The 14526-nt window shown below is 41.8% G+C and overlaps 1 protein-coding gene across 1 annotated transcript; it reads right to left on the bottom strand.

Moving 5' to 3' along the window:
* Positions 1-5001: 5001 nt before the first annotated feature.
* Positions 5002-12783, bottom strand: ccr12a (chemokine (C-C motif) receptor 12a). The gene is made up of 2 exons (XM_080907883.1): positions 12668-12783; positions 5002-7968 (listed from the first exon to the last, which is right to left on the bottom strand). The coding sequence occupies exon 2, from the start codon at positions 7952-7954 to the stop codon at positions 6872-6874; it is 1083 nt and encodes a 360-aa protein (XP_080764009.1). The 5' UTR covers positions 7955-7968; positions 12668-12783; the 3' UTR covers positions 5002-6871.
* Positions 12784-14526: the final 1743 nt, after the last annotated feature.

Here is a 14526-nt window from a genome sequence, read left to right as displayed (position 1 = left end):
CACTTCCCATTGTCTCCCCAGCTGTGACCTGCTGAAAAGAAAACATGGCACCTGAAGACGGCACACTGAAGGAAACGTGGTGAACCAGTCACAGGGCCATGGGCAGTAAATGGTAAATGGTAAATGGCCTGTATTTATATAGCGCTTTACTAGTCCCTAAGGACCCCAAAGCGCTTTACATATCCAGTCATCCACCCATTCACACACACATTCACACACTGGTGATGGCAGCTACATTGTAGCCACAGCCACCCTGGGGCGCACTGACAGAGGCGAGGCTGCCGGACACTGGCGCCACCGGGCCCTCTGACCACCACCAGTAGGCAACGGGTGAAGTGTCTTGCCCAAGGACACAACGACCGAGACTGTCCAAGCCGGGGCTCGAACCGGCAACCTTCCGATTACAAGGCGAACGCCCAACTCTTGAGCCACGATCGTAAAGGCTCATTGATGCATGCGAGGAGCGAGGGCTGGCCTGTGTGGTTTGAGCCAACAAACGAGCTACTATAGCTCAAATTGCCAAAAAGTTAAAGCTGGTTCTTATAGAAAGGTGTCCCAGCACACCGTGCACTGCAGAGCTGCTCCAGACCAACCAGGTTGACTATGTTGACCTCTGTCCACCACCAAAAGCACCAACAATGTAAAAGTGAGCATCAGAACTGGACCTCAGAGCAATGAAAGAAGTCGGTCTGGTCGGATTGCTTTTTACACTGCATCGATGGCCAGGTGTGTGTATGTCGCTTACCTGGGAACAACTGGCACCAGGATTCACTATGGGAAGAAGGCACGCTGGCAGAGGCAGTGTGATGCTTTTGGCAAACCTTGGGCCCGTCCCTGGGGTAAATGGTAAATGGACCGGCTCTTATATGCACTACTCTACCTGAGCACTCAAAGCACTTTATGCCTCATTCACTCATTCATACAAGCTCCTTTTTCCATAGTTTCTTCCTAGGTATTCTCACATTCATACTGCATTGGAGATTAACTTGAAGTTAGTATCTTGCCCAAAGATATTTGGCACGCACGCTGGGATCGACTCACCATCCTCTGGTTAGTAGATGACCTGCTTTACCTCCTGAGCTACAGCCATCCCCCTGGTGGCTGGGTCTAACTGAGTCCATGCATCAACGGGTCAGGGCTGTTTTTTGGGAGGAGACCAACACAATATAAGGCAGGTGATGATAATGTTATGCCTGATTGGTGTATATTTACTGTATAGTTAGCAGAAAGGTCAGGTGATGCATTAAATAATGATATCATCATCATCTGTGAACTGACATAATGATCACTTCCTTTGCTAGCTACTCTTGACCAACTATAAGCGACTGAGCAGCCCAAAACATAACTAAATCCACCTGCTGAAACCAACCAATAAACAAACCTCAACAAGGGACCCCAGACCAAAACATGAGCAAAACGAGTCAAAAAAGCCTAACTTTGAAGGTCCAACGTAACAAAACAGTTCTAGAGGTCAACCTGGAGGTTGGCAGCACAAAAGCCGGTAATCTAACTGTTCGGGAGATCAACCTGAAGGTCGGCCACACAGCCATTAAATATTCCTTATTTCAGGAGGTCGACCCCTGAGGAGTCCATGGCAGAACAGTTCAGGGCGCCAACCTCTGAGCCAGCGGCGACAATGGAGCAGTTGAGGATGTGGAAGATGGCGGTGACAGAGTTCAAGAGGCCATCCATGACACTGAAGATGCCCAGCCGCTGGCCTGGAAAGTGGCCGGTGACGGTGAGGTACTAGATGTGGATGTGCGGGCTGAGCAGGACCAGACGAGGCAGGATCAGACGGTGGTGTGGCAACCACAGGCGAGGTAGCTGGACCAGATGGCAGCGTGGCAGTTGCAAGCGATGGAGCAGGTTGTGGTACTGCAGGTGACACTGATGGCTGGATGGACTCCTCGGAACCTACAACAGAGACAGACGGCTGAAGCGACCCCTCAGGACCTCCAGCGGAGACAGAAGATGGTTGGACGGGCACCTCGGATCCTCTAGCTGGAACGGATGGCTGGAGTGTTTCTCCAGAACCTCCAGTGGAAACATGAGGAGGCTGGATGAGCTCAGCTGATTTCATAACTGACGCAAGTAGTTGCTGGCTGGCTCCTCGTCTGTTCTTTCTATCTAAAATATAACAGCACACTGGAGTAAACTCTCTATCATCTCACACTTCTGTTTTATCAGTTTTCTGTTTGACGTTTATTCAGCTGTGTAAAAACTATAACTTTAATCTCAGCCAAACCGATTTACTGACGAACAAATAAAACACTGAAAAAAGCCAAACGATAACATTTTTAAGTTATCTAAGTGACTTATATATCATGTTTAACCTGAGTAGCGAAAGATCACGGGGGTTTGAAAATGATGTGTCGGGAGTTTGCTGTTCTCGCCGGCTCTAGTGAGCCTTGAACTACCGGTCAGCTATCGAGCTGGTGGGTAACAGACGTCTCCGAAAACATCGGAGCGCTTTTGCAAATATGTGATGTCTTGATAAACCGAGCAGATATTTGAAGTTTACACAGCTACTTTCTATAGTTGCAAACAGAGTTGCAGAATGGTACTGAGAAAGTCACTGTCCATCGGGGGTAGCCCCTCCCACAACCAGGGAAAGACTGACACACATCTGGTGTACTAACCCTTCCCATTCCTCCTTTCCGGAGCTATGCAGTCGATAGTGATTCCACAGCTTGAATAATTTCTCTTTCCTGTGTCACTGGGTCCGGCATGGTCAGGTCCTACTGGCACGATCTGAACTGGCAGACTGTGTGGAGGGAGGAAGGGGACCCAAAAGCAAACACCGAGGAAGACTGTGCTAAGGTTGCAAAACAAAAGCGAGCCTTATTTGGGCTGATTCATGAACTACAAAACCAAAAAGTGAGAACTAAGACCAGACTATGACTTTATAACTTTGACTGTGATTCTAACTGTGACTTAAACTGAGAAGTAAACTATGATTTTAACTGTGACTATGACACTAACTATGACTGTGACTGCATGGGGGGAGCGTAAGTAGGCAACCTGACAACTAACAGTAAGAGACACAAGACTTAAATACCCAGGAGGGTGATGGAGGGAAGTGAACACACATGGGGAATCAGCTGACACAATTGACCATAATGACACCACAGGGCAAGTGTAAACAAAGCACATAGAACATGGAAACAAGACTTTTGAAACAAACAGGAAACATGTCGAGACGCAGACATGCCATGAACTTGACAACAAGAACCACACAGGCATCAAACATGAACCAGGGAGACTTAGTACAGGGGGAGATGATATATAAGGATCTAAAAACCAAAGGACTAAAACGCCAACCTGGACATCGTAGAGATTTACTAGATAAGCTAAACTGAAACTAGAACACAAATGAATAACAAAATACAGTGAAACTCAAAAACGCTGCGGTCCCAGTACTGTGACACTCTGCTGGTTTGAGATCAGCTGACTGACCTGCCTTGAGAAACTCTTTCAGTTTTGCTTTGTGATTTGGGTTATTATTCATTTGCACTGTAACATGCTGTCTGATCAGATTTGCAGCATTTGGTGTGCACCTCAGAATTCAGTAGGCTGGTTTCACTGGCAGCTATACATGCCCGTGCCATAACACTGCCTCTAAACTCGTTGACAGATGATGAGATATGCTTTGGCCATTTCCAGTCATCGGGATACAACTTCATTTTGGTTTCATCTGTGCAGTTTGCAGATGTTTCCTAAGTCTAATCTGGCCTTCCTGTTCTTGAGTGTAACCGGTGGGTCACACCATGCTGTAAACCTTTTCTATTTCCATCTGGTGCCTCTTCATTGTAGGCTCTTACATGATACACAAACCTCTTGTTCTTGACTTGGTTAGATGTTGTGCAGAGGTTTTATTTAATGAATGGAAAATTCTGGAGTCATCCATTGTAGCTGTCCTCCATGGTCATTCAGGGTTTCTGAAGTCGCCGGGTTAGCCAGTGCATAGCTTCCCTGCATCCATGACTTGGTAAACAAGTCATAGTTTAGTATCTTATATGTGAGGTTGGAACTCACTGCAGACCAAGTCTACCTACATACCTGCTCAAAAGCATAGCTCAGGGGCTTGTGGCAGTTTACAGTTTTTATTTACAAAGAATCTGTTTAGTACATCTAACTGTTCTTCTTATAACCATTATGACTGTAGTTCATAATGGTTATAATTGACAATAGATTATTGACAATAGAACATATTAAACATATCCAATATTTCAGAAAAACCATTTTTGAATTTGATGGCAGGAACACAACTCGAATGTTATACCCTTCATCTAACATCCATGGCCAATTTGGAATTACTAATGAATTGCTGCTGCACAGGGAGAACGTTCAAATGTGGCGGGGCGTGGTCCGTGGCGTGGCTGTGGGGGAGGTTGGCGCACCTGAGCGGAATCAGCACGTCACTCCTCCCCTGCACATAAATGAACTAGGGCCTGTTGTTGTGTTGTTGCTGATGTGGATGTCGAGCTGTGAGCGGAGAGCTGCAGCTGTGGTTTGTACAGCAACCGTGTGTAAAGATGTCCTGAATGGTGAATCGTGGTCGTGTCCTGCCCCCTACCTGTCACACCATCCCAGTATCAATGGGCCCCAGCTGGGTTTTTAGCTACGAACCTTCTTGCTGTAAGTGCTGGAGCATACCAGACCCAACCCAGCTCAGTAGATACGGCGTGCTCAGGGTGATGGCCATCCAGATCCTCAGGCCAGTGTTTATGAAAATGACGAACAATATTTGTAACAACACTGACTCACACTGTACAGATAACCAAGCCTATTTCATCATTTCAGCATGTTGCTGCAATACATAGTTATTTTGTCCTGTTGCATGAGGTGATTCACTAGAAAATGCGTATGTGACAGGAAGCAACAACCAGATGTTCTGTCAGAAAAGGGAACTAATCTGGTCGTTTGCTAAGACTCCCAAAGTGGTAATAAATGTTTCCATAAAAGGACAGACGGCAGTGAGGAAAAGTTTAAATCATCCATACAGTTTATTTAAAAGATACAGATGCATTGCAAACATATACATTATGTTACAATACAAGAACAGTCAATATAAAAACCATCAAATCATAAAGCAGAATACAGAAATATGCAGTAGGTGCAGAAGTAGCCAAAACGTCATCATTCAGTAGCTTTAAACTGTTGAAATGAAACCCCAGTTCCAAAAAGCCTGTGTCAAATCAAATAGTTCATTTTGAATTTGATGTCTCAGTTTAAATGTGCAATGTTTTCTGTATTGTGAATAACATATGGGTTTATAACATAACTACATATCAGCCTGGTAATAATACATGTTTCCAGAAGCATCCTGGGTTGATCTTTTCATTCAGCTTTTTGGCTACATCCACATAACACCTACAAACGATTAATACCAACATCACTTTATCCAGCAAACATAGAGCTGTTAGCTCGCACTTTCTCAAATATATGATCCCACTCTGCTCTGCTGCCTGAAAATCACAAACCAGAGACTGACCAGACAATCAGTTGTTTCATTTCGGCAACACATAATCATAATTCTACAGCATGACTATAGTAGATATAGCTGTAACGTAACACATGAAGTATGCATACCAAAAGTAATTTCATAGCTGTTCTTGAGTATGAGTCTAATACATGTTAACACAAATAGAACATTATTGGATGATTTCAGTTAGGCACTCTTGATTTAAACACGTGACAAACATGAAGCAGGTTTAAAACTTAATCTGACAGAGCGGCGCAGCAGGAGACGAGTGAAGTCAACTAAAGATTGCTTATTATCAGGGAAAACTGATAATAACAAAAACTGATCATCTGTTGAGAGCCGTGTGGAGTGAAGAGTATTAGATTAAAACGTTAGATTGTCCAGTTAAAAAACTTTTCCTTAAACAAAGATTCAGAATATCAAACTTTCACATGCATTATTATAATTATATAATTCAAGGCAACGTGTTTTTAAGTAGCCTAATAATTGTATCAGTGTCTGTAGGTATCAAATAAAAGTACACTTCAATAGTATTTCTACAATGTTTATGTTTAATAAGAGAAGGATTCGTTGCATATTAGGCTACCTATATGATTTCTTTCTAGTATTTACATATGAACACAAAAATGACAACAAAGCAAAGATGGAACAGCCTTCAAAGCGGTCGCCACAGCACACTGGAAGTTTGACTGCTAATCACGTTTTGGTACCTGTTGCAGTTCAAGTTCTGTCTGCTGAGCTTGGGTTGGCAAAGACTCAGCTTTAAAATCTCTCTGGGTTCTCAGCTAGCGTTGCATTAGCATGCTGTCTGAGCCGATGATTGAGCCAAAGTTGTGTTAGCAGTATAAAGAGTTTTTTTCTGCCCTGGATGCAGTTTGCACTGTGCTACCACGCTGTTATACAAGAAAAATAAATGTTCACATCTCCCAAAGCGCCAGCATTTTCCTCCACTTGCACATGAACTGAAATCAGTTGTTCAAGTAGTAGGAAGAAAAAAAACCATATAAACATGAAACAGATTTTGTTTTTGTATCTGCTTGGTGCACAGATGCCTCTCTGACATCTGTCTGTGAAATGTGCTGTAAAAACCAACTTGTACTTAGACAACTGAAGAACCTTTGTAAGTAACAACATAATTGTAACTAATGTAATTACTGAATTTGCTACAGTAAAATGTTACATTACTGCATCACTGAAAAATGTAATGTAATTACTTTGTAACGCAACACAACGAACACGGGGCCAGACTGGTTTGGTGCTGCAGGGATATAACAAAATGATTGTGGCCATCATCTCTGACCTTTGCCAGTTACATTGGTGACAGATGGCCTAAAGAATGCATCAGTGAGAGACGTTACAACAGTAGACCAACACACATGTGGGTGTTTAGTACTCGTATAAAGAGTGTGGTGTCCGCTGTGACGTTGTCCTGGTGCTCTGGCTATTGAAGCTAATGTGTCTCTTCAAACAAGGAATCTTCTTACCCACCAGCCTCTTGAAGTGGCTCTGAAACTTCTTTCCTAGAAAGGTGTAAAACACAGGACTAATGCAACAATACAAATAGGCAACGTTTCGGGTCACATAAAGTGCATAGTCCAAGCTTTCTGCGCTAGAACACGATTCTTCAATGGAACTGGAGATCTGTATTGCTCGAAGAAGTATGACGATATTATATGGAGTCCAGCAGGCGAAGAATGTGAAGATGATGACAAATATGAGCTTTATGGCACGGCACTTTTCTTTCATGCGGGTGGACATGATGCGTATGGTGATGCTGATGTAGCAGTACATCACCATGAACAGGGGGAGAAGAAAGAAGAGCAGAAATTGCTGGTAGTAACTGAAAAGACGCCAGCGCTTCATGGTGTCCTCTGTGAATCCGGACTCCTCGCACATCAGTCCAGTAACAGCATGCTTCCAGACATTTCGAAGAACCAGCTCTTTCACACTCGCTGCAATACTGATGCACCAAACGATCACAGATGCAATGATAGCATATAGCTTTTTCCTGCTCTTGGCAGCTGCCACTGCATGCACCACTGCTAGGTATCTGTCAAATGTCATAAGTGTAAGGAAGAGGATGGAACTGTAGAAACCAATAAAGTAGGCACTGCTGACCATCTTACATAGGGCATTTCCAAACATCCACTCAGATAGATGGTACGTGGCCCAGAAGGGGAGGCTGGCGGCAAAGAGGATATTGGACAGGACCAAATTCAGGAGGAAGATGTTTGTCACTGTGCTGAGCTTCTCATACTTGTAGATGATGAAGAGGACAAGCCCGTTGCCAAGGTAACTCAAGAGGAAATTGACATAGTAGAAAACTGGGATGAATTTTGCACCAAATTCATTGACACCTTTCTTGTCACAGAGCTGGACAGTTTCACTGACCACGTAGCTTTGGTCAGTCGTCTCTGTGTCGTTAAACAGAGTCATAAAGATACTAAATTGGTCATCTCCATCGTCCATGGCTGCGGTTTACCCTGTGGCACAAGAAACATTAAAGACTCGTTTTAGTCAGGAAAAAAATGCTCATAAAACACAAGAAGGAACATCTGATGAGTTTAGGCACCTTGTCCCTTAGTGTGAGACTGCCAGACAGGGTTCTGCTAAAACATCTCAAAGGATCTCAGGGACAGCATGATATGCCATTATTCCCATAGCTATATAACTAGCTATGACACTATATTTGTGCACTAATGTAAATCAGCGCACAAGTAATCATTCCAATGTAAAATTCACAACAATAATTGGTTTCTCAGGAGCAATGGGCTCCAAAGAAGTTTATTCCAACTTCTCACAGGTTGATGAGATTAGCAAATTACTGCATTCTGCTTTTATTCCTATTTCACAGAGCATCCCAACTTCATGCTATATATTATCAGACACAGTTTGATGGGTACAAAAATGGCCAGGACTATTGAAGATCAATATAAGGCACTCCTTTCAAAGATATAAGGACAGAGTAGCATTATAAAATAACTAACCCAATCTGTCACGGTTCTGGGTCCGTTGGACCCAGCAATTGAGTTTATGTTTTGGTTTACTTTTGCATCATGGATTATTCTTTGTTTCTCTGGTACTTTGTGTTTCAGTTATCTTGGTGTTTTGGATTGTTTTCTCATTCTCTTGTTGTAGTGATGTTTATTATTAGTGTTTCATGTTTTATTGTGAAAGTCTGTCTTATGTTAGTGTGTGCAGCTTTGTTCCCCCTGTCTCGTTAGCCCTGATCTCCCCCAGCTGTGTCTCCCTTCTGTTGCCCATTCCCTCATTACTACCCTGTGTATTTAAGCCCTGTGTTTTCCCATGCTCGGTGTCGCGTTGTACCCTCAGATTATGCCTGTGTGTTTCTTTGGTTTCTGTAGTCACCTCACTTCACGTTTGGTTTTCATGCCAGCAATAAAGCTGAGGTTCTGATTTACAATTCTGTGTTCGAGTCCTGCACTTGGATCCTCCTCTCCGCCTACCCGCACACAGAGCCCTGACACAATCATTGCATACTCCATCCTGTTGGGTTCATTTGTTTCAAAACGGAGAAGAGAAACTGCTGACTTAAACAAGCCCTGATCCTCTCCACTGGTGTGTAATAGAAATGACTCATTTTCAGCAAAACAGGCTCATTTACATTTGAACTTTAGAGTAGGCTGTTGTATTTGCAATGTAACAATCTGGAATAATGTTACATTAACCAGGCTCATCCCAACACAACGTGATTATTAAAAGTGCTCTTTTGCAAAAACAATAAAATATTTATAAATACCTCACATGTTTAACTTGCCACTGCAGTCCCATCAGATTGCAAACTGAAACTACATTTCTTCCTCTGAATTTTTCTGAATTGGCCATTTGTAACTACTTTTGATTTTCCCTCCACATTTAAAAACTGTTTATTTGCCTTGTTTGGAATCATCAGCACAACCTCACCTGTCTGAATCTACAGTTCAGACACAAATCAGACAAAAAACATAAAATCCGAGTAGAAAAAGTGATATTTTTACTGTAACAACCACAAACATGTTTATTGAATCATATTTCATAACTTTAAATGCAAATATAAATGGTCAATTTTAAAATCCTACGCACAAGTTTTGCAAACAAAGTTATTTGCAGCCATTTACCTTTTTTTAATGACCATTTCAAACTATTTACAGAACAATCAGCTGTTTTTCAATAAGATGCCACAAATTATTTGTGCCACTACAAAACAATAATTTCTGTCCACTATAAAGGAAACATCACAGCCTGATACCTGCAGGTCTGACAGCAGCAGGTGTGTCACTGCTGTTTCTACCTGGAGACAGCAGTCGCCTCATTGTTCTGACACACAACACAAAACTATCCACAACACTACACACTAACTACACAAGACAACACATTAACTACACGCTCCAAACACGCTAAACGTCACAAATCTCTCACATCTCAAAACTCGCTCTCTCTCTTTTTCTGCTCTCTCTCTCTCTCTCTCTCTCTCTCTCTCGCCGTCACTCCTCTCCCTAAACAACCAAATGTCATGTCGCCATATCATATTTGATTGGTCGACACGGTGCATTTTTCCACCAACACGAAAGGGCTGGGCTTTTTGCTCATAAGCTGTCGCGGCTCGTAGGATGAGCTGTGTGGAATTGTTAAAGGACCCAAAACGCAGGCACTTCAGATGTGAGGAAGCTTTATAAAGAAGGTGGAAAATACACAAGGCGAGGATGGCGAAAAACAGAACTGGGTAAACCTAAACTGGGAAAACTAAAGAGCAAACCTGAAATGATAACCAAACGGGGAGAATGACACAGAGACACAGACAGACGCAGGGAAACCACTCAGGATGACGGAGGAGATTGACGCAGACCAGAGAACAAAACACCATATAAGGCAGATGAACCAGCAACAGGCAGGAGAACACAGGGCTTAAATACACACAGCAGTAATCAGGGGAGACAGGAGGGGAACACACCTGGGAGAAATCACAGCTGACGAGGCAGGGGAAACGTAAGCTGAACACACTCACATGAGACAAGGACCTTCAGAATAAAACAGGAAACTAACAGACACAGAGGACTCTGTGTCTGTTAGAGGACCAGGCTCATTGTTAGACACTGACCTTAACAGAGACTCACGAGCAGACACAGTGACACCATGGACAGACAGAGGGAACATAGGCAGGCATAAAACAAAACTCTAACATACAGCAAACCTTTAAGCAGTGGAGCGCTGGGCACTGCTTAAAGCTGTAGCGCCCAGATTACTTCCATAGACAGCTCCTTCAGCTGATGTAAGATGCGGTCTGTTTGATGAAAAATAGTAACGCGACTGCATTTTCTTGTTAGTAACGGTAACGATAGGAATAGTAATTAGTTAGATTACTCGTTACTGAAAACGTTACTTGTAACGCCGTTATTCCCATCAGTGATGGGAAGAAGTCTTCGGGAAGAAGAACAACCACATTCACATTCATTCACCAGTGTATGAATGTATCTACATTACATTCAGGTCACATTCACATCACATAACATTAACTGTTAATACCTTATGTTACTGTTGCATTTAAGTCCATGGGAATTATGTGTTTTCCAAAATTCCAATCTGGACTACACACAAAAATATGCAAGATAAGGTGGTGAAAAGATGGTGGAACATTGTAATCCATTCTAAGTGCGATTAACAAATCAAGTTTGTGCAGGTTTACTGACATGGACTTCAACAGTCAGTCGAGGAGCAAATTTTGTTGTTTTATTTAAAAACTGGTTAATAAAACGCAGCATGATAACTAGTAAAGGTCATCGCTATCCAGATCTTTACGTTTCTCAATAGCAGAAATCTGCAGGTCTTGCACAATTAAGTATTCCATGTAATGTTTCCTCTTCATTGAAATGAATAGATTTCAGTATTTTGTCACTTAACCGCAGCTTTGATCGTCAGACTGCGATAACATACCAAAAGAAAAGCGACGTGGAGTAATATCACATCTCGTTTCACTGCTGGTGCAGCCCTCAGTTCAACCTGCTGAGTTCAACACTGCATTCAATTCTTATTGCAGGAGAGTTTACTTTAAAACATCGGTACGGTTTACTGTTATTATTAAGAATAGTTAAGGGTTGATTTAAAGTTAAAAGTGTATTAAAAGGGTTATATGCCATGAGTTACAGTCCTGTGCAAAAGTCTTGATCCAGCCCTAATTTTTTTAAATGTTGCTTTCAAAGAGTCATGGTTTGAAATTGTTTTTAAAAAGTGTTCATCAGCAGTGATGTCCAAGCTTTCTGAAGATCCTTCAGAGTTTAGTCGCTGGACATCGGATGTCTTTTCACTCACTTTCAGTCGAGGCTTTGTGCGTCGCTATTTTCAGAGGAAAGTTTACACTGAGTGATGAATCATTCACACATAAAAAGACACAAGATATGAACCGGCGCTCCGTCTACACATAACAGACCATAAAAAAACAATTTTAAATTGTATCTTTAAGCAGTTTGTTACTAGGAACCTGTTGCAAAAACACTTACTTGTGCCCATTACTTTACTTAAATAAAAACACTAAACAGAAACATTTTGCTGTGTATGAGAAAGTGTGTTTGACCAAACCTGCACATATAAATAATCTATTACAATGTTAACTCATAAATCAGTTAATACCTGCACAAGCATGCTTACTGTAAACTTGAATGCTATGATTGTTAAAGGCTCATTATCAGTATCAGTGTATATTATTTTGATCAGATGTTTCGTTATGGAAACAGATGTTTCCATAACACAAGTTCCCATGGAAACATCTGTTTCCACTACGGTTGCCTATTTATTCATAAATAGTTATAAACAATAAGCAATAGAATAAGAAAATATCAACACAAGTGTGTGTGTTGAAATACACGTCATCATAAAATGTTAATGATACTTTAAACTATATTTAATAACTGGACCTATTACATAAGCAGTTCAGTTTGTAAGTTTCAGTCAGGTTACCGTGACTGCTAATATCAAAACTAAAACTGGTTTTCAGTTTTAAGTACAGCCCTCTGCTTCGTTTGACATGATGAAAAACCTTCATCTCCCCCCTGCATTTATTCTGCATCTCCAGCTTTGAATATTTAGAGTTAATAATAAAGAAGTTTTAGTTACATATAAATATTACACCTATTTTTGAAAAAAAAATAAAGTCCTTGATTTTAATGTCTTAAAGGCAATCAAACTCACCCGTGGAGAGAGTGCAAAATGGACAACAAGGAACCCAAGAATGCTGAGCCACTGGAAGATTCACGGCAACTGAACGTGTCAGTGATCAGCGAGTGTTTAAAGGGGATGTCTCAGAGCAGACCTGCAGAGGGTAGAGTGTGAGGAGACAAAGGGTGGACTCCAGCAGTCTCCAAACCATCTGATTCACTTTTAAAGAGACAAAAAGAAGACTGATGCAAACAAGGATTTTTGTTCTTTAGACTTCAGTTGTAACTGTATTTATGTTGGCTTTAAACACTTCTGCCAATAACACACACAAAATCATTTATATGTGTGGAAATTTTTTTAATTATCTATACATCTGAAAGCACGGTTTTAACCTTTAAAAAACTGCCCTAAAGCACAATAGCTAATAAGAACAATGTCAGGTTGCAAAGCTGTAAAACTTCTGTGTAATAATGATAGTTGATCATATCTGATACCACTTCCTTTCTTCTTCCTCTTTGCACACATATTTCAGTTTTGGTTCTCTTTCCAACAATAGGAAAGAGAAGTTAAAGGTAACGTCAGTCATAAGATTGCTGCCACTTTGGAAAGAATAATATCCAAACTAAACGAGAGATCTGAAACGAATGCAATTTGTTGTTTTCTTAGGACGTTGTGTGGGGATAAAAGAACCCACGTGATGGGGACAGTCGTGTGTCTATAAAGATGGATAAGCTGAGCAGCTGGAGAATTCACATCTACAATTATATAGTTATAATACCACAGAACTATAAACAGCAGTTTGACAGCCACATCAGACAAAACTGATGGGCCAAGAGGAAGCTTAAGAAAGCTGCTGGTGAAATGATTCAGATTTACACCCCCCCCTCACACACACACACACACACACACACACACTCACACACACACACACACACACTCACACACACACACACACACACACACACACACACACACTCACACACTCACACACACACACACACACACACACACACACACACACACACTCACACACACACACACACACACACACACACACACACACTCACACACACACACACACACACACACACACACACACACACACACACACACACACACACACACACACACACACACACACACACACACACACACTTAACAAGAACATATGTGCCTCTTTCCTGGAACTATAAGAAAAAGAAAAGGTGTGAAACAGCTGCTGATTTCCTTGAACAATCATTTCTTTTCATACCTGATATCTTGAACTTGAACTTGAACCTGATATCTGTCCCTGCAGGGACACCACCCATTAGACTGTGTGCAGAAAAACAGACGAATCAAAGTGTTGTTACGGTTGTAGATACAACTGATGTTGAAAAAGATATTGCTTATATTTATAAAATGATTCTGACGACACTGACTGCTGAGACACGTTTCTTTAATTTCAAATGTTTCAATATTATACGTGAAACAATTGAACTACTGGGTAATGTTTAGTACACAGTCCCAACGGTTGATTCTGCTCATCTGGACGTTTTCAGTGTTTAGTCATCATCCAGGTGACTTTTTCAGTCTGAGCTGACTGCAGGTTTCCAACCTTATAAACAGGACATTTGCACAGTGACTGAATGAACAATGGGCTGTGAGGTCAGTTCCTTTAATTAATTCAATTGATAAACATAATAATAATAATAATAATAAAAGCCCACTGATCAATGTCCATGAGTCCCAGTCACAGAGAGTTGGGGAATGGCTGCAATCACAGCATTGTAAGATGGTGACAGATGGACCCTTAGGCCCCCTCCTCGATTCAGAGATGGTCTTTCCCTTTTCACGTAAATGGACTCCTTGACTCCGCCCACAAACCAGCGTTCCTCCCTGTCCAGGATGTT

This window comes from Rhamphochromis sp. 'chilingali' (genome assembly GCF_963969265.1).
Source record: "Rhamphochromis sp. 'chilingali' genome assembly, chromosome: 16".
NCBI lineage: Eukaryota > Metazoa > Chordata > Actinopteri > Cichliformes > Cichlidae > Rhamphochromis > Rhamphochromis sp. 'chilingali'.
Note: the sequence above shows the minus strand (reverse complement) of the source record. Positions and strands in the feature narration are given on the sequence as shown.

Coding starts and splice junctions, on each gene's coding strand:
- ccr12a (XM_080907883.1), bottom strand. CDS start 7,954: ATGGACGATGGAGATGACCAATTTAGTATCTTTATGACTCTGTTTAAC.